Source organism: Salmo trutta, chromosome 4, assembly GCF_901001165.1.
Source record: "Salmo trutta chromosome 4, fSalTru1.1, whole genome shotgun sequence".
Classification (NCBI taxonomy): Eukaryota; Metazoa; Chordata; class Actinopteri; order Salmoniformes; family Salmonidae; genus Salmo; species Salmo trutta.
Window position 1 is genome coordinate 58627207 of NC_042960.1, and position 20239 is coordinate 58647445.

General features: G+C 43.0%; 1 protein-coding gene across 4 annotated transcripts in view; it reads left to right on the forward strand.

Moving 5' to 3' along the window:
* Nucleotides 1-20239, forward strand: part of LOC115192727 (receptor-type tyrosine-protein phosphatase zeta) — a 102252-nt gene that overhangs the window by 57189 nt on the left and 24824 nt on the right. For 3 of the 4 annotated variants that reach the window (XM_029751520.1, XM_029751522.1, XM_029751521.1), the window contains exons 5-10: nucleotides 4237-4332; nucleotides 5314-5380; nucleotides 7167-7324; nucleotides 13007-13157; nucleotides 17933-18117; nucleotides 18768-18894. In XM_029751520.1, coding sequence (XP_029607380.1) covers nucleotides 4237-4332; nucleotides 5314-5380; nucleotides 7167-7324; nucleotides 13007-13157; nucleotides 17933-18117; nucleotides 18768-18894 — 784 coding nt within the window. Of the gene's footprint in view, nucleotides 1-4236; nucleotides 4333-5313; nucleotides 5381-7166; nucleotides 7325-12363; nucleotides 12384-13006; nucleotides 13158-17932; nucleotides 18118-18767; nucleotides 18895-20239 lie in introns of those variants that run through there. The other variant, XM_029751523.1, reaches the window with a different exon arrangement.

The window sequence follows — 20239 nt, forward strand, 5'->3', positions numbered from 1 at the left end:
GTGAAAGCACATTTTGCAATATTCTGAGTACATAGCCCGGCCATCACGGCTAGCTATTTTGACACCCACCAAGTTTGGCACTCACCAAACTCAGATTTACTATTAGAAAAATTGGATTACCTTTGCTTTCTTCATCAGAATGCACTCCCAGGACTTCTACTTCAACAAACAATGTTGTTTTGGTTCCAAATAATCCATAGTTATATCCAAATAGCTCCGTTTTGTTTGTGCGTTCAAGTCACTATCCGAAGGGTGAGGCGCCGGCGCGATTCGTGACAAAAAAGTTCAAAATATTCCATTACCGTACTTCGAAGCATGTCAAACGCTGTTTAAAATCAATTTTTATGTGATTTTTCTCATAAAATAGCGATAATATTCCAACCGGGAGACGTATCCGTTCAAACACTGAAAGAAAAACATGGAGTCGTCACATGCACGCGCGCACCAGTCCCATTCTCCTCAGAAGGACCACTCACCCAAACCCCTGCTGTTTTTCGCCCAGAGACTGCAGAGCTATCATTCCATGTTCTGGCGCCTTCCTAGAGCCAATGAAAGCCTTAGAAAATGTCACGTTACAGCAGAGATCCTGTATTTTCGATAAAGAGGCTATAGAAGGACAAGAAATGGTCAGACAGGGCACTTCCCATATAGAATCTTCTCAGGTTTTGGCCTGCCATATGAGTTCTGTTATACTCACAGACACCATTAAAACAGTTTTAGAAACTTTAGGGTGTTTTCTATCCAAATCCACTAATTCTATGCATATTCTAGTTTCTGGGCAGGAGTAATAACCAGATTAAATCGGGTACGTTTTTTTATCCTGCCGTGAAAATACTGCCCCCATCCCAAACAGGTTAATCTTACATCTAGACGTTCCGCTAGCGGAACACCTGCTCCAATATCCAATGATGGGCGTGGCGCGAAATACAAAGTCCTCGAAAATCCGAAAACTTCCATTTTTCAAACATATGACTATTTTACACCATTTTAAAGACAAGACTCTCCTTTATCTAACCACACTGTCCGATTTCAAAAAGGCTTTACAGCGAAAGCAAAACATTAGATTATGTCAGCAGAGTACCCAGCCAGAAATAATCAGACACCCATTTTTCAAGCTATCATATAATGTCACAAAAAACAAAACCACAGCTAAATGCAGCACTAACCTTTGATGATCTTCATCAGATGACACTCCTAGGACATTATGTTATACAATACATGCATGTTTGTTCAATCAAGTTCATATTTATATCAAAAAACAGCTTTTTACATTAGCATGTGACGTTCAGAACTAGCATACCCACCGAAAACTTCCGGTGAATTTACTAAATTACTCACGATAAACGTTCACAAAAAACATAACAATTATTTTAAGAATTATAGATACAGAACTCCTTTTTGCAATCGCTATGTCCGATTTTAAAATAGCTTTTCGGTGAAAGCATATTTTGCAATATTCTGAGTAGATAGCTCGCCATCACGGGCTAGCTATTTTGACACCCACCAAATTTGGCCCATAACAAACTCAGATTTACTATAAGAAAAATTGGATTACCTTTGCTGTTCTTCGTCAGAATGCACTCCCGGGACTTCTACTTCAATAACAAATGTTGGTTTGGTTCCAAATAATCCATAGTTATATCCAAATAGCGGCGTTTTGTTGTGCGTTCAAGACACTATCCGAAGGGTGACGCGCCCGACGCGCTTCGTGACAAAAAATGTCAAAATATTCCATTACCGTACTTCGAAGCATGTCAAACGCTGTTTAAAATCAATTTTAATGCGATTTTTCTCGTAAAAAAGCGATAATATTCTGACCGGGAGTCATTGTTTTCGTTCAAAGACTGAAAATAAAAACATGGAGTCTTCTCGTGCATGCGCCCCCAGTCTCATTGTTCTCAGATCGACCACTATTCAAATGCGCTACTGTTTTTCAGCAATGGGCTGCAAAGTCATCATTCACCGTTCTGCCGCCTTCTGAGAGCCTATGGGAGCCGTAGGAAGTGTCACGTTACAGCAGAGATCCTCAGTTTTCAATAAAGAGAGTGTAGAAGGCCAAGAAATGGAAATACTGCCCCCTATCCATAACAGGTTAAAGTACATTTCTGCAGCGTTAGTAAAGATGTGATCAATATTTGTTGATGATTTCATTCCTGGTTGATTGACTGATAACCTGAACCAGGTTGCAGACACTGGTTATAGTTTGAAGCTGTTTCTTGAGCGGTCAGCCTGATGAAAGCCAGTCCATATTGAAATCAGTGTACAGTCGCGGCCAAAAGTTTTGAGAATGACACAAATATACATTTTCACAGTCTGCCTCAGTTTGTATGATGGCAATTTGCATATACTACAGAATGTTATGAAGAGTGATCAGATGAATTGCAATTAATTGCAAAGTCCCTCTTTGCCATGCAAATGAAATCAATGCCCAAAAAACATTTCCACTGCATTTCAGCCCTGCCACAAAAGGACCAGCTGACATCATGTCAGTGATTCTCTCATTAACACAGGTGTGAGTGTTGACGAGGACAAGGCTGGAGATCACTCTGTCATGCTTATTGACATAGAATAACAGACTGGAAGCTTCAAAAGGAGGGTAGTGCTTGGAATCATTGTTCTTCCTCTATCAACCATGGTGACCTGCAAGGAAACAAGTGCCGTCATCATTGCTTTGCACAAAAAGGGCTTCACAGGCAAGGATATTGCTACCAGTAAGATTGCACCTAAATCAACCATTTATCGGATCATCAAGAACTTCAAGGAGAGAGGTTCAATTGTTGTGAAGAAGGCTTCAGGGCACCCAAGAAAGTCCAGCAAGCACCAGGACAGTCTCCTAAAGTTGATTCAGCTGCGGGATCGGTGCACCACCAGTACAGAGCTTGCTCAGGAATGGCAGCAGGCAGGTGTGAGTGCATCTGCACACACAGTGAGGCAAAGACTTTTGGAGGATGGCCTGGTGTCAAGAAGGGCAGCAAAGAAGCCACTTTCTTCTCTAGGAAAAACATCAGGGACAGACTGATATTCTGCAAAAGGTACAGGGATTGGACTGCTGAGGACTGAGGTAAAGTCCTTTTCTCTGATGAATCCCCTTTCCGATTGTTTGGTGCATCCGGAAAAAAGCTTGTCCGGAGAAGACAAGGTGATTGCTACCATCAGCCCTGTGTCATGCCAACAGTAAAGCATCCTGAGACCATTCATGTGTGGTCAAGGGAGTGGGCTCACTCACAAGTTTGCCTAACAACACAGCCATGAATAAAGAATGATACCAACACATCCTCTGAGAGCAACTTCTCTCAACCATCCAGGAACAGTTTGGTGACGAACAATGCCTTTTCCAGCATGATGGAGCACCTTGCCATAAGGCAAAAGTGATGACTAAGTTGCTCGGGGAACAAAACATCGATATTTTGGGTCCGTGGCCAGGAAACTCCCCAGACCTTAATGCCATTGAGAACTTGTGGTCAATCCTCAAGAGGCGGGTGGACAAACAAAACCCCACAAATTCTGACAAACTCCAAGCATAGATTATGCAAGAATGGGCTACAATCAGTCAGGATGTGGCCCAGAATTTAAGTTACAGCATGCCAGGGCGGATTGCAGAGGTCTTGAAAAAGAAGGGTCAACACTGCAAATATTGACTCTTTGCATCAACGTGTAACGGCTGTCTTTGGAAGAAGAGGACCAAGGTGCAGCGTGGAATTTGTTCATCTTTTATTTTGGATGAAAAAGGCACTTCACAAAGAAAAACAAACGACAGCCAAACAGTCCTGTCAGGTATCCTAACACACTAAACAAAAATTAACTACCCACAAACCCCAAAGGAAACAGGCTGCCAAAGTATGACTCCCAATCAGCGACAACGATGTACAGCTGTCCCTGATTGAGAGCCATACCAGGCCAAAACAAAGAAATACAAAGCATAGAAAAAAGGAATGCCCACCCAAATCACACCCTGACCAACCTAAATAGAGATATAAAAAAGGCTCTCTCAGGTCAGGGCGTGACACAACTTCATGTAATTGTCAATAAAAGCCTTTGACGCTTATTAAATGCTTGTAATTATACTTCAGTATTCCATAGTAACATCTGACAAAAATATCTAAAGACACTGAGGCAGCAGACTTTGTGAAAATTAATATTTCTGTCATTCTCAAAACGTTTGGCCACGACTGTAGTGTTCAATGACAGTACATAGGATATCAATCATCTCCTGTACCTTATCTCTGTCTGTTCCAGATGCAGATCTACTGTTATGAAGCGCTTCACTTTGAGTCCATAGACCAGGCCATCAAGGACGGGGGCAGGATCACAGCTCTCTCTGTGCTGTTAGAGGTGTGTGTTTGTATGTTGTGACTTGCTATGGCCATGTAATAAATGTCTGGAGCAAATAGTGTGTTAAGTGGTGCTCCAGCTGGGGGTGGTTCAGGTAGGTAGGTATTCTAGGTAGATTGGGTGGAGCGGATTTTCCTGGTGGGGGGTTCAGGTAGGTAGGTACTGTACTGTAGGTAGATTGGGTGGAGCGGGTGTTCCTGAGGGGGTTCAAGAAGGTCGGTACTGTAAGTAGATTGGGTGGAGCGGGTGTTCCTGAGGGGGTTCAGGCAGGTAGGTACTCTAGGTAGATTAGCTGTCGACACTGACAGGAAGAGTGTATTTGCACTGTCTGTGTGTTTATGCGTTTGTGTGGATGTGTTTGTTTGTGTTTTAGCTTGTGTGTGTGTTCATGCATGTGTGTGTGTGTGCATGACCTGTGTCAAGAGTGTGTAGTGGATAATTTTGCACCCATACCAGCAAGGTTTTTCATAGTCGATGAGGGATGACATATCTACTTGCAATGGCATGACTTACCATTAGGTAGAAGAGGCAATTGGCTCACATCATCAAGGGGCCTCGTGAGCTAGCATAATTTAGAAAAACCTATGCTAGTAATATTATAATTTTTTTGTACAATTATTCCGCACGAGGCCCCTAGATTAGGCTACACTCTGCTACAGACCCTGAAATCAAAGGGGACAGGATAGTGGAACTGATTACCCACCACAGTATCAGACTGAGTACAGATTAGACATGCATTATAGAGTTTGGGTTCAGCTGTGGATTATAGTCTCTAGCTATTAGCTTGCATCAGTGTGAGCTTCAGTTTAGCATCATTGTTAGCTTCAGCTTAGTTTAGCATCAGTGTCAGCTTCAGTTTAGCAGGTCACAGCTTTAAAGCAGCCTAAAAATGTAGGGACACAAAAAAGTGAAGGAGAGGAGAGGAAGCCACTGTAGACTTTTGAGAGGTCTGACTAACCTGTTTCCATTCCCTCTTTACAGACAGGCATCGAAGACAATGACAATTACGTGGCCATTATCGACGGAGTCAACAGTGTCAGCCGATTCGGTATGCCAACCTGACCTACAGTAACCTTAAACTCATCCAGTGCTCACCTTAAAATAGTGTATCTAACGTAACGACTCGCTAGGTGTGGCTGGTAGGATGTCAATGATGAGGAACTTTGACAAGAACAATGGCGTATTTATTCAAATAAATGGGTTCACAAAAAGGATGGTCAAAAAATGTCGCTCAAAACCACTCCCACACACAGGGGATAAACTTAACTTAGACTGGAACTTAACTTAAGAGACTAAATAGCTGGGCTGCTATCCAGCTTACCAGCCAATTTGTTCTTTCCAGTTTTTTCTTCCTGTGGAATGTCAATGTGCATGGGCTTCCTCCAAATGTCTGTAGAGCTCAGCCTCCGGCATCCAGCAAGGAGCTCCTCCCCTTTGGTCTGAGCGAGCACCTTAAATGTCTCCACTTTGCTGCAGCCTAAAGCTTAGTGTATACTTCCCAGTCAAAACAGTTTGCACATATATTGCGACTACATTTTCTGGTGTTTTTCTGTTTTGTTTTGGGGGTTGGTAGGGTTTTAGCACACACAATTATTTCTTGAGGCAAACCAAAGTTCGTAGCTGAAGTCTACGCCCCTTCGTCAGTGATTGGTCAACAGTAGGGATTCTTCAATGAAGAGTTTGTTGTCTTTCAACTAGACAACTACTTTTCATGCACATTTTTTCCCTTGAAAAATACTGCACCAAACATCTTAGTTAATTTAAAATTGCACGACCTAAGACCTTTGTAAAAATTAATGACAGATTTCTTGATTTAACTTCGATTGATTCGAACTATTTTGAGGAAGTGTTACTGGGTATGTTGTTGATATGGCATCTCAAGAGGAACAAACAACATTAATATGGCAGCTTTTTTCTAGTTTTTCAAGCGAAGGTCTTTAGGGACTATGTGAGACGAGATGTTCACTTCGCCTAGTCGAGTTCTGCTAGGAGCAAACCGAACCTATGTATGCGGACACCTTAACGACGCGGAGTGCCTTCAGGTGCAGGGCGTGGCACTGCAACCTAGCTTGCTGCAGCCTAATCTGCTGGTTGTGGTGTGTGGCTGACGCCCCAAATAGTGGCATTCCCCAGTCACACCACATGGGGCGCCACACTGAGTTAACCAAACACAAAGCCACCTTATCCAAGCATAGCTATAAACCCCTAGTTTGCGTTTCATTATAGATTTATTACTGCACAGTACTAATAAGAAGTCTGCATAGCCTGGGCTATTAGAAACTGGGTGGTTCGAGCCCTGAATGCTGATTGGCTGAAAGGTATGACAAAACATGTATTTTTACTGTTCTAATTACCTTTGTAACCAGTTTATAACAGCAATAAGGCACCTCAGGGTTTGTGGTATATGGCCAATATAGCACAGTTAAGGGCTGTATCCAGGCACAACGCATTGCATCGTGCGTTAGAACAGCCCTGAGCTGCGGTATATTGGCCATATACCACACCTCTTAAGTGTAGTTAATTCATGCTAATGGCAGTTGAAGTTTGTCATGCAAGAAGGCATTACAGAGGACTTCAGTGCATCAGCTCGTTGTTGTGGGTAATGTCAAGCTCTCTTATGAAAGGTAGTTGTACAAACTTCTTTGTACAGATTTAAAGTCAAGTGCCACTCTACCCCACAGTCATACACCCACTATCTCACTGTGTCATGATAATGAAACATTTGATGTTTATGTTGTCTATCCTCTGTTTCTCTCACTACTTTATTTTGCCTTCCGTGCATTTTCATCTTACACATGTCCCCCTCTTTTCTCCTCTCCCCTCCTTTTCTCAAGGTAAGAGTGGGATGGTGGGTCCCTTCTCTCTCCGTGGCCTCCTGCCCAACTCAACAGATAAGTACTTCACCTACAACGGCTCCCTCACCACCCCACCCTGCACTGATACCGTGGAGTGGATTGTCTTCAAGAACACTGTGGCCATCTCCGACACGCAGGTGTGTGTGTCTGTGTGTGTGTGTGCGCGTGTGTGTGAATAAAAGCAGAGTGTGTGTGGAAATATTGTTTTTGTTAGTACAGAAGTGAAAGGGAGTGACAGAGAGAGGGAGAGTGCTGTGCGCCTCCTCATCACCCTATTTGTCCACTGTCACATGACAGTTGTCTTTTTATAGTATGAATGGGTTGGGTGGGAGCTTAACATATGCTCCTTCAAGTCGCTATTCATAATTGGTTGTAGTTCTGTGTGTCTGCTTCTGTGTGTGTGTGTGTGTGTGTGTGTGTGTGTGTGTGTGTGTGTGTGTGTGTGTGTGTGTGTGTGTGTGTGTGTGTGTGTGTGTGTGTGTGTGTGTGTGTGTGTGTGTGTCAGTACCATGTGTTTCATTTTAAGCAGAGTGAAGGCCTCTGTCTATATTTCTTGGATTTAATGACCGCTTGTGTACACCTCAGGGTAACACCTGTCAATCACAAATACCCTGAGGGCTACAGGGAAGACACACACACACACACACACACACACACACACTCTCGCACTCATTTGATCAAATCAAATGTATTTATAAAGCCCTTCTTACATCAGCTTATATCTCAAAGTGCTGTACAGAAACCCAGCCTAAAACCCCAAACAGAAAGCAATGCAGATGTAGAAGCACAGTGGCTAGGAAAAACTCCCTAGAAAGGCCAGAACCTAGGAAGAAACCTAGACAGGAACCAGGCTATGAGGGGTGGCCAGTCCTCTTCTGGCTGTGCCGGATGGAGATTATAACAGAACATGGCCAAGATGTTTCAAATGTTCATAGATGACCAGCAGGGTCAAATAATAATAATCACAGTGGTTGTAGAGGGTGCAACAGGTCAGCACCTCAGGAGTAAATGTCATTTGGCTTTTCATAGCTGATCATTCAGAGTATCTCGACCGCTCCTGCTGTCTCTAGAGAGTTGAAAACAGCAGGTTTGGGACAGGTAGCACGTCCGGTGAACAAGTCAGGGTTCCATAGCCGCAGGCAGAACAGTTGAAACTGGAGCAGCAGCATGACCAGGTGGACTGGGGACAGCAAGGAGTCATCAGGCCAGGTAGTTCTGAGGCATGGTCCTAGGGTTCAGGTCCTCCTCCTCCGAGAGAGAAAGAAAGAATTAGAGAGAGCATACTTAAATTCACACAGGACACCGGATAAGACAGGAGAAATACTCCAGGTATAACAGACTGACCCTAGCCCCCCGACACATAAATTACTGCAGCATAAATACTGGAGGCTGAGACAGGAGGGGTCGGGAGACACTGTGGCCCCGTCCGACGATACCCCCAGACAGGGCCAAACAGGCAGGATATAACCCCACCCACTTTGCCGAAGCACAGCGCCCACACCACTAGAGGGATACCTTCAACCACCAACTTACCATCCTGAGACGAGGATGAGTATAGCCCACAAAGATCTCCGCCACGGCACAACCCAAGGGGGGTCGCCAACCCAGACAGGAAGATCACGTCAGTGACTCGACGCATCCATCCTAGGGACGGCATGGAAGAGCACCAGTAAGCCAGTGACTCAGCTCCTGTAATAGGGTTAGAGGCAGAGAATCCCAGTGGAGAGAGGGGAACCGGCCAGGCAGGGACAGCAAGGGCGGTTCGTTGCTCCAGAGCCTTTCCGTTCACCTTCACACTCCTGGGCCAGACTACACTCAATCATAGGACCTACTGAAGAGATGAGTCTTCAATAAAGACTTAAAAGTTGTGACCGAGTCTGCGTCTCTCACATGGGTAGGCAGACCATTCCATAAAAATGGAGCTCTATAGGAGAAAGCCCTGCCTCCAACTGTTATCTTAGAAATTCTAGGGACAGTTAGGAGGCCTGCGTCTTGTGACCGTAGCGTACGTGTAGGTATGTACGGCAGGACCAAATCGGAAAGATAGGTAGGAGCAAGCCCATGTAATGCTTTGTAGGTTAGCAGTAAAACCTTGAAATCAGCCCTTGCCTTAACAGGAAGCCAGTGTAGAGAGGCTAGCACTGGAGTTATATGATCACATTTTGTGGTTTTAGTGAAGATTCTAGCAGCCGTGTTTAGCACTAACTGAAGTTTATTTAGTGCTTTATCCGGATAGCTGGAAAGTAGAGCGTTGCAGTAGTCTGACCTAGAAGTGACAAAAGCATGGATGAGTTTTTCTGCATCATTTTTGGACAGAATGTTTCTGATTTTTGCAATGTTACGTAGATGGAAAAAAGCTGTCCTTGAAGCAGTCTTGATATGTTCTTCAAAAGAGAGATCAGGGTCCAGAGTAACGCCGAGGTCCTTCACAGTTTTATTTGAGATGACTGTACAACCATCAAGATTAAACAGAAGATCTCTTTGTTTCTTGGGACCTAGAACAAGCATCTCTGTTTTGTCCGAGTTTAAAAGTAGAACATTTGCAGCCATCCACTTCCTTATGTCTGAAACACAGGCTACAGCGAGGGCAATTTTTTTTAGGGATAACTTTTCACACTCCTTTCAATCTTTAACTGTTGACATCCTGTTGTCTGACACTAGCATCACACAGGCTCTTTCTCTTTTAACTGGCTTTCAGTCTGCATGGTTTGGATCATGTATGGTATGATAATGTCACGTCTCAAGTTTCAAAAGACTTTGGAAGGTCATTTTGGGATAATTGTTCCTCTATTGTGTAGTTTTTCAAGCACTCCCTCGAGGCGTACAGGAACACTTGCTTTTATGGGATAACATGACCATATTGTCAGTCGTGCATACAGTCTACAGTGAGATCCAAAAGTATTGGGACAGTGACCCATTTTGTGTTGTTTTGGCTCTGTACTCCATCACTTTGGATTTGAAAAGTGCAGACTGCCAGCTTTAATTTGATTGTATTTTAATCCATATCGGTTGAACATTTTAGAAATTGCAGCACTTTTTGTACATCATCCCCCCATTTTAGGGGACCAAAAGTATTGTGACAAATTCACTGATGTTTATCAAAGTAGGAAAAAGTTAAGTATTTGTTTCTAAACACTTCTACATGAATGTGGATGCAACCATGATTACGGATAATCCTCAATGGATCGTGAATAATGATGAGTGAGAAAGTTAGACGCACAAATATCATACTCCCAAGAAATGCTAACCTCTCACCATTACAATAACAGGGGAGGTTAGCATTTTTAGGGGGGTATGATATTTGTGCGTCTAACTTTCTCACTCATCGTTATTCACGATTCATTCTGGATTATCCTTAATCATGGTAGTATCCACATTAATGTAGAAGTCTTTAGAAACATATTTTATTCTTATTTACAATAAAAGTGACACAAATGATACAATGCATTATTAAAAATGTATTTATATTGGGGACAAAATAATCTGAAATACAACCAAAACAAATAACAAATGCTTCCAACCAGTTTGTATAGTCACAAGCTTGATGTAGTCATTAAGTGCTATGAATATGGGATCAAAAACGTAACTTTTTACTACTTTAATACACATAAAACTAGTATGTAGTAGTAGTATCCCTAAAATGAAGGGACTATGTACAAAAAGTGCTGTAATGAAAAGACGTTCAAACTAAAGCTAACAGTCTTCCCTCAAATCCAAAGTGCTAGAGTAAAGAGCCCCCCCCCCCCCCCCCCCCCCAAAAAATGTTTTATAAAAATAAATGTCACTGTCCCAATACTTTTGGAGCTCGCTGTATATTCAAACATGCTACATTGTCCTCATCAGCGTTGTTTTGATAGCTTCATTAATAATCAGTCATAAGTATTTCAAAGTAGTGTATGTACTAATTATTAAATTAGTATTTCAGCAATTACAAATGTTAAACCTTATTACTACTGTGTGTTTCTAAACAACACCAGAATATACCCAAGGTTGCCTGAGGCCCTAATTGTTTTCAGTCACGGTTTTGGCCCCCAGTCACATTCACAGCCACTCTGGTTGGAATGCTGTGTGAGTCAGAGCACCAGAGCTATTTACATTGCATTCAAAAAGTAATTAGACCCCTTGATTTTTCCACATTTTGTTACGTTACAGCCTTATTTTTAAATGGATTGGGGAAAAAATTCACTCAGCAATCTACACAAAATACCCCATAATGACAAAGCAAAAACAGCTTTTAAAAAAATACAACAGAAAATTACATTTACATAAGTATTCAGACCCTTTACTCAGTATTTTGTTGAAGTACCTTTGGCAATGATTACAGCCTCAAGTCTTCTTGGGTATGACGCTACAAGCTTGGCACACCTGTATTTGTGAAGTTTCTCACTTTATTCTCTGCAGATCCTCTCAAGCTCCGTCAGGTTGTATGGGAAGCATCGCTGCACAGCTATTTTCAGGTCTCTCCAGAGATGTTCAAGTCTGAGCTCTGGCTGGGCCACTCAAGGATATTCAGAGACTTGTCCTGAAGCCTGCATTGTCTTGGCTGTGTGCTTAGGGTCATTGTCCTGTTCGAAGGGGAACATTCGCCCCCAGTCTGATGTCCTGAGGGCTCTGGAGCAGGTTTTCATCAAGGATCTCTCTGTACTTTTGCTCTGTTCATCTTCCCCTAGATCCTGACTCCCAGTCTCTGCTGCTGAAAAACATCCCCACAGCATGATGCTGCCACCACCATGCTTCACCGTAGGGACCTTTAGGTACCAATTGGCAAACTAATTGGTAACAATTGGCAAACTCAAGCTGTCATCTGCCTTTTACTGAGCAGTGGCTTCCATAAAGGCCTGATTGGTGGAGTGCTGTAGAGATGGTTGTCCTTCTGGAAGGTTCTCCCATCTCCACAGAGGAACACTAGAGCTCTGTCAGAGTGACCATCGGGTTCTTGGTCACCCGATTGCTCAGTTTTGCCGGGCGGCCAGCTCTAGGAAGTGTTTTGGTGGTCCCAAATTTCTTCCACTTAAGAATGATGGAGGTCACTGTGTTCTTGGGGACCTTCAATGCTGCAGACATATTTTGGTACCTTTCCCCAGATCTGTGCCTCGACACAATCCTGTTTCGTAGCTCTACGGACAATTCCTTCGACCTCATGGCTTGGTTTTTGATCTGACTTACACTGTCAACTGTGGGACCTTATAAAGACAGGTATGTGCCTTTCCAAATGATGTCCAATCAATTGAATTTACCACAGGTGGACTCCAATAAAGTTGTAGAAACATCTCAAGGATGATCAATAGAAACTCAATTTCGAGTCTCATAGCAAAGGGACTAAATACTTATGTAAATAAGTTATCTGTTTTTAATTTTTAATACATTTGCAAAAATTTCTAAAAACCTGTTTTCGCTGTGTCATTATGGGGTATTTTATGTAGATTGATGAGGAACATGATTTATTTAATCCATTTTAGAATAAGGCTGTAATTTATCTAAATGTGGAAAAAGGGAAGAGGTCTGAATTCTTTCCGAATGCACTGTATATACAGTGTTACACAATAGACTGTACAAGAGGTGTATATGATATACATGCATGCTTGTGTGTAGCACATGTGTGTGTTAGGGTGTGAGAGGACTGAATACTGTTTGAACCAGTTGTTTAGGTCTATGTGTATAATGATAATAGTAATACATCCATCATTTTCCGATTATCTTTATGTGGCCTCTCCTTGTGTGGCCTTGTGCCCAAGGACACAATGTGAAATCACCATGCAATAACAAGCACTACTGTGTAATAATGTGTTGATGAACGTGTTGGTTGTATTGTGTTGTAGCTGGAGATGTTCTGTGAGGTGATGACCATGCAGCAGGCAGGCTATGTGATGTTGATGGACTACCTGCAGAACAACTTCAGGGAGCAGCAGCAGCAGTTCATGGGACAGGTCTTCTCCTCCTATACCGGCACAGAGGAGGTTCTCACTCCCAGTACGTACCTGTCTGTCTGTCAGAGGAGGTCCTCACTCCCAGTACATACCTGTCTGTCTGTCTGTCAGAGGAGGTCCTCACTCCCTGTACGTACCTGTCTGTCTGTCCTGTCTGTCATAGGAGGTCCTCACTCCCAGTACGTACCTGTCTGTCCTGTCTGTCTGTCAGAGGAGGTCCTCACTCCCTGTACGTACCTGTCTGTCTGTCCTGTCTGTCTGTCAGAGGAGGTCCTTACTCCCTGTACGTACCTGTCTGTCAGTCAGAGGAGGTCCTCACTCCCAGTACGTACAGTTGAAGTCGGAAGCATACATACACTTAGGTTGGAGTCATTCAAATTTGTTTTTCAACCACTCCACAAATTTCTTGTTAACAAACTATAGTTTTGTCAAGTCGGTTATCTACTTTGTGCATGACACAAGTCATTTTTCCAACAATTCTTTACAAACAGATTATTTCACTTATTATTCACTGTATCACAATTCCAGTGGGTCAGAAGTTTACGTACACTAAGTTGACTGTGCCTTTAACCTCTTACTAGCGGAACCCCGTTCCGCCAGCGGAACCCCTAGCCAACAGCCAATGGGATCGCATGGCGCGAAATACAAAAACAACTAAAATACCACAATTCAATTTTCTCAAACATACGACTGTTTTACACCATTTGAAAGATAAACCTCTCCTGAATCCAACCACGTTGTCCGATTTCAAAAAGGCTTTACAGCGAAAGCAAAACATTAGATTATGTTAGGATAGCACCACAGCAAAAAAACAACACAGCCATTTTCCTAGCAAGGACAGCCATTTTCCAAGCAAGGGTAGCCGTCCAAAAGCACAAAACCAGCTAAAATTATGCACTAACCTTTGACGATCTTCATCAGATGACACACCTAGGTCATTACGTTAGACAATACATGCATTTTTTGTTCCATCAAGTTCATATTTATATATTTTTTTAAAACATTTTACATTGGCGCGTGACGTTCAGGAAATGTATTCCCATCAAAAACTTCCGGTGAATTTACAAAAATACTCATCATAAACGTTGACAAAATACATAACAATTATTTTAAGAATTATAGATACAGTACTCTTTTATGCACCCGCTGTGTCAGATTTCAAAATAACTTTACGTAGAAAGCACATTGTTCAATATTCTGAGTACTGAGCCCCAAGCTATTCAGTTAGCCGTCCAGCCACGGCATCCACAAAACGCTGAAATATGTTAAAAATATTATCTTACCTTTGCTGATCTTCGGCTGAATGCACTCGGAAGGTCTCCCACTTCCAGAAGAAATGTTCATTTGTTCGATAAAGTCCATAATTTATGTAGAAATAAATCTGTTTTGATGGCGCGTCCAGATCACCATTCCAAAATGCATCTATCCACCGTTGACGAAAAGTTATAAAGTTCCCTCAGCGTTTATAGAAGCATGTCAAACCATGTTCACAATTAATCTTTAGTGTGTTATTATCGTAGAATTTCAATAATATTCCAACCGGACAATAGCAGATTCATTACAAAAGAAAAAGAAAAATGGCTAATCCTTCGTGAGCGCACGCGAGGTAAGGTAACGACACCAGGTCGACCACATACTGTTCCGGGTATTATTCAATCAAATTGTATTCTAGAAGCCTCAAACGAGGTTCTAATGACTGGTGACATCTAGTGGAAGCCTTAGGAAGTGCAATATGACATCACAGACACTGTAGTTTAGACAGAACATCATTTGAAATGACTACAGCCATCTGAGGTCAAACTTCCTGGTTGGATTTTTCTCAGGTTTTTGCCTGCCATATGAGTTCTGTTATACTCACAGACATCATTCAAACAGTTTTAGAAACTTCAGAGTGTTTTCTATCCAAATCTACTAATGATATGCATATCCTACCTTCTGAGTCTGAGTAGGAGGCAGTTTAATTTGGGTATGTTTTTCATCTGGCCGTGAAAATACTGCCCCCTACAGTGAAGAGGTTAAACTACTTGGAAAATTCCAGAAGATTATGTCATGGCTTTAGAAGCTTCTGATAGGCTAATTGACATAATTTGAGTCAATTGGAGGTGTACCTGTGGATGTATTTCAAGGCCTACCTTCAAACTCAGTGCCTCTTTGCTTGACATCATGGGAAAATCAAAAGAAATCAGCCAAGACCTCAGAAAAAATGTGTAAACCTCCACAAGTCTGGTTCATCCTTGGAAGCAATTTCCAAACACCTGAAGGTACCACGTTCATCTGTACAAACAATAGTACACAAGTATAAACACCATGGGACCACGCAGCTGTCATACTGCTCAGGAAGGAGACGTGTTCTGTCTCCTAGAGATGAACGTACTTTGGTGTGAAAAGTGCAAATCAATCCCAGAACAATAGCAAAGAACCTTGTGAAGATGCTGGTGGAAACAGGTACAAAAGGATCTATGTCCACAGTAAGACGAGTCCTATATCAACATAACCTGAAAGGCCGCTCGGCAAGGAAGAAGCCACTGCTCCAAATCCACCATAAAAAAGCCAGACTACAGTTTGCAACTGCACAAGGGAAGAAAGATCTTACTTTTTGGAGAAATGTCCTCTGGTCTGATGAAACAAAAATAGAACATTTTGGCCATAATGACCAGTGTTATGTTTGGAGGAAAAAGGGGGACGCTTGCAAGCCGAAGAACACCATCCCAACCGTGAAGCACGGGGGTGGAAGCCTCATGTTGTGGGGGTGCTTTGCTGCAGGAGAGACTGGTGCACTTCACAAAATAGATGGCATCATGAGGGAGGAAAATTGTGGATATATTGAAGCAACATCTCAAGACATCAGTCAGGAAGTTAAAGCTTGGTCGCAAATGGGTCTTCCAAATGGACAATGACCCCAAGCATACTTCCAAAGTTGTGTCAAAATGGCTTAAGGACGACAAAGTCAAGGTATTGGCGTGGCCATCACAAAGCCCTGACCTCAATCCTATAGAAAATGTGTGGGCCGAACTGAAAAAGCGTGTGCGAGCAAGGAGGCCTACGAACCTGACTCAGTTACACCAGCTCTCCTATCCAGAGCGAGTTACAGTTAGTGCATTAATCTTAAGATAGCTATGTGGGGCAACCACATTTCACAGTCATAGTAAGTACATTTTTCCTCAAAGTAGCAAAGTCAGAGATAGTAAGAGGGAAAATCGTAAAGTAGGTTGGCCCTAGCTAGCAAAAAGATGACTCTTGTCACTCCTGGAGATATAATGAATCCTCTAGCTACAGAATGAATCTCTTGTATTCAGTCCTGGTTCTTGGTACTAACACCTGATTCAACTAATCATGGTCTTGATGATGTATGTCTCTGTGCCCAGTACGAAGGAAGTTAGAGGTAGTTATGCGAGCCAATGCTCACTGGCGTTAGCGCAATGACTGGAACTCTATGGGTATCTGCTAGCATGCCTACATTTTCATAGAATTTTCAAATCTGAACAGAAAATAGCAACACACCAATATCAAATGTCCAAAATATATTTGTGACACTGTTGGTGTCCTATTAAAATGTCATAGGGGGATTTTGTTACATATGAGGCAAGCGCTGGTAACCCAACTGTGAACCTGCCTACCTGTCACCACTACCGTGCCCTGTTTTGGGCGTCCCTTACCCTATAAAGAAGTGATTGCAGTTTGATGTGTTTTCAACATAATCAGGACTTTAACTAGCATGTGGATGCTGGAAGCCTGGTAGGCATTAATATTCAGACAGCATGTTTATGTGTGCCTTCTTAATCATACCCAGACTCTCACGGGGGGGCTTTACAAGTAGGCCGTCATTGTAAATATGAAGAAATTGTTAACTGACTTACCTAGTTAAATAAAGGTTAAATAAATTCTAACCTTAAAGGGAGAATGTAATTGTTGTGGATGCTTAGGCACCAGGCTAATACACTAAGCCAGGGACAGACCCTCTCTCTCTCCTCTCTCTGTCTCTCCCTGCCTCTCCCTCCCTCTCTCTCTCTCCCTACTTAATGTGTCATGTCCGCATTGATATTAGTCTCTCAGTTTTTTTAGACCAGGTAGTTGCTAGGTTAGCTGCTCAGAGTCTGTGGCTGCCTCCTCACTTTCACAGAGGACTTTTCAAACGTCTTTGAAAAATGGATAGAGTGCATTGAATATGATATAATGTACATGAATAGGTGTGAAATGTCTCTTGCTTCCCTGTTGTTATTGGATATACCATTTGTGTACCAGAGTGAGATGCATGTCGCAACAAAATAGAAATAGCAAGTATTTTTGTGCTTTTGTTGTGATTTTGTTTTGCGAGTGGTTAGGAAAAGACTCTGTTGTTCCTTTGCTTTTCTCTTGTGTTGAAAAGGGGGTTTGTACAGCTGTGTCTCCCTTTCTGAAATCCCTCACCATCATTAAAAACATGAAATACATGTATTCACCCCTCCACCATCCCCTCTGGGCCGAGGATGAATCAGTAGGTAAACTGAAGTGCAGATTTTAGCATAGATCATGTAGGAAACGTGTCAACGGTTTAGTCATTGTACCTGGCCATTGTCTCAGGTCTCATTTCGATTGATTTTAATCTCTCCTTACTCCCGTAATCTGTATTAATCCCAGGGTCTCAATGTGTCTGTGATCTGCGTTAGTACTGGAGCGCTAATCTGTGATGGGACCAATTAGGAAGGATAAACACCCAGTTGAGGCTGATTCTCTTATTTTTGATTCTTATTAATCTAAATTAATTCAAATATATATATATTTTTTTCTCTTGTCTTTCTCTCTCCCTCTCTTTCTCTCTCTCCCTTCTTTCTCTGTCAGTCTGTAGTTCAGAGCCGGAGAATGTGCAGGCGGACCCCCATAACCTGACCAGCCTGCTGGTGTTGTGGGAGCGGCCGAGGGCGGTGTACGACGCCGGGATAGAGAAGTACTCAGTCACCTACAGGCTGGCCCAAGGAGAGGACTCTGCAACCTTCCAGTACCTGACTGACGGAGACCAGGATGTGGTGAGCATCCTTTATGTAGTGGTGGTGGTGGACTAACACACACAGATGACCAAACCCGGTCAATCACATTTCAGAAGGTTTTCAAGAATTAATAAATTAATGAAGGAATGAATGAATGAAGAAACAAATGAAGAAACTAAAGAACCATAGAGTGATTGAATGCAAGAGCAGATGCGATAACCATCACCTTCACCTCTTCCACCACCCCGACCTTCACCTCCTCCACCACCACCCCCACCCTCACCTCCTCCTCCTTCACCACCACCTTCACTTCTTCCACCACCACCTTCACCTCCACTACCTTCACCTCCACCAACTCCACCTCCTCCACCACCTTCACCTCCTCCATCACCACCACCCTCACCTCCTCCTCCTTCACCACCACCTTCACTTCTTCCACCACCACCTTCACCTCCACCAACTCCACCTCCTCCACCACCTTCACCTCCTCCACCACCACCACCCTCACCTCCTCCTCCTTCACCACCACCTTCACTTCTTCCACCACCACCTTCACTTCTTCCACCACCACCTTCACCTCCACCAACTCCACCTTCTCCATCACCACCACCTCCTCTACATTCACCTCCTCCTCCACCAACATCACGACCCTAAACCCCCTGTACTCACCTCTCCCTGTTGTTCCCCAGGGGGCCATGCTGCAGGACCTGATAGCCAACACTAGCTATGTGGTGCAGGTGGTGGCCGTGTGCACCAACGGTCTGTACGGTCGCGTGAGCGAGCAGATGTCCGTCGACATGCCCTTCGACGACCCCGGTAAGACTGGCGAGCGCGAGCGCCAATACCTCTACACAGACCGTACGTAGCGTTCTGATTACATGGAGAGTAGAGACCAAACCTAGATGGTTGATCATTTGCAAACCAGTTCCATTTATTATGTCTCTTTAATGGTAGGTCTTAACAGCAGTCACACTTACCACTAGTGTAGCTAGTCAGTCAGTTTACAATTAAGATGCTGTGAAGGCTTCTCAGATAGACTTAACTAGGCATTAATGGATTGTGTTGGAATTCAGAGGAAGTGAAGATATAGTTCTGTCGTGGTTTCTGAATTTTGATTGCTGTCCTCATATGTCCACACCTTTTACATATGTCACACTTACCAAACTGTAACAGGTTTCCAGAGACACTTCTGTTTCCCCAGCCATCATGGCCATTCTGAATGCCATTCACTCTCGGTCTTCTTTCTGTCCTGTTCCTTTTAACATACACCCAGTTCCTCTATGTTCTACTGCTGTTTGTAGTGTGTTCTGGCTCTGGGTGAAAGATTTTTTTTTTCATGTCCTCTTCTGTCTATGTACTTAATTAAAATGTGCTTTTCTATATTTCTAAGGCGAGGAACACCCCCCTCAATCTGTTTGGTTGAGGTCAGAGGTTTTTCCATGTGTCCTATGTCACACAAACGACAAAACATTTTGAAATGGCACCATTTCCTCCGGTCACACTGAGAGAATGTGTACTTGTGGGCAGCATTTGTCATTTGTATGAAATGATGGGAACTCTGTATCTGCTGAAGTTGATAATAAACTAATTTATTGTTGCTAAAAATCCTCTGCATCATATTTCAATGTGCATGAATTGTACACACTCATCCAAATGACTTGATACAATTGTGTGACCGAATGTGCTGTGACAGTTGTGGGGACAAAACAACTCATTTGTGAGGCCTGGTTGTGCACTCATTCGTTCGTTCATTCCTTCCTTCCTTCCTTCCTTCCTTCCTTCCCTTTCCACTTAACTCTTTAAAAACCCACCTCATGCTTCACAAACCCATTCTAATCAGGCCTAAGGCCTCCATGATGTATAATTTAGCCCAATCCAGGTAAGTGTGTGTGTGTGTGTGTGTGTGTGTGTTAGTTTGTGCTGACCCGGAAGTTCTACCCAATATAACCAAACATCTCCCTCCATGTTGTTATCTCACTGTTACTCTCTCTCTCCCTCACCTGGTATCTACACCGACAGCAACATATTCTCAAAGATTTCTAATATAGATTAATATTATATCTAATGATTTTTCCGCTTCATACACTGTGGACCCATTGAAAGATGTGACCTTAGTGGATATCAAGCTTCCGAAGATTTTTGTCAAGCCTCTTCAGTTTTT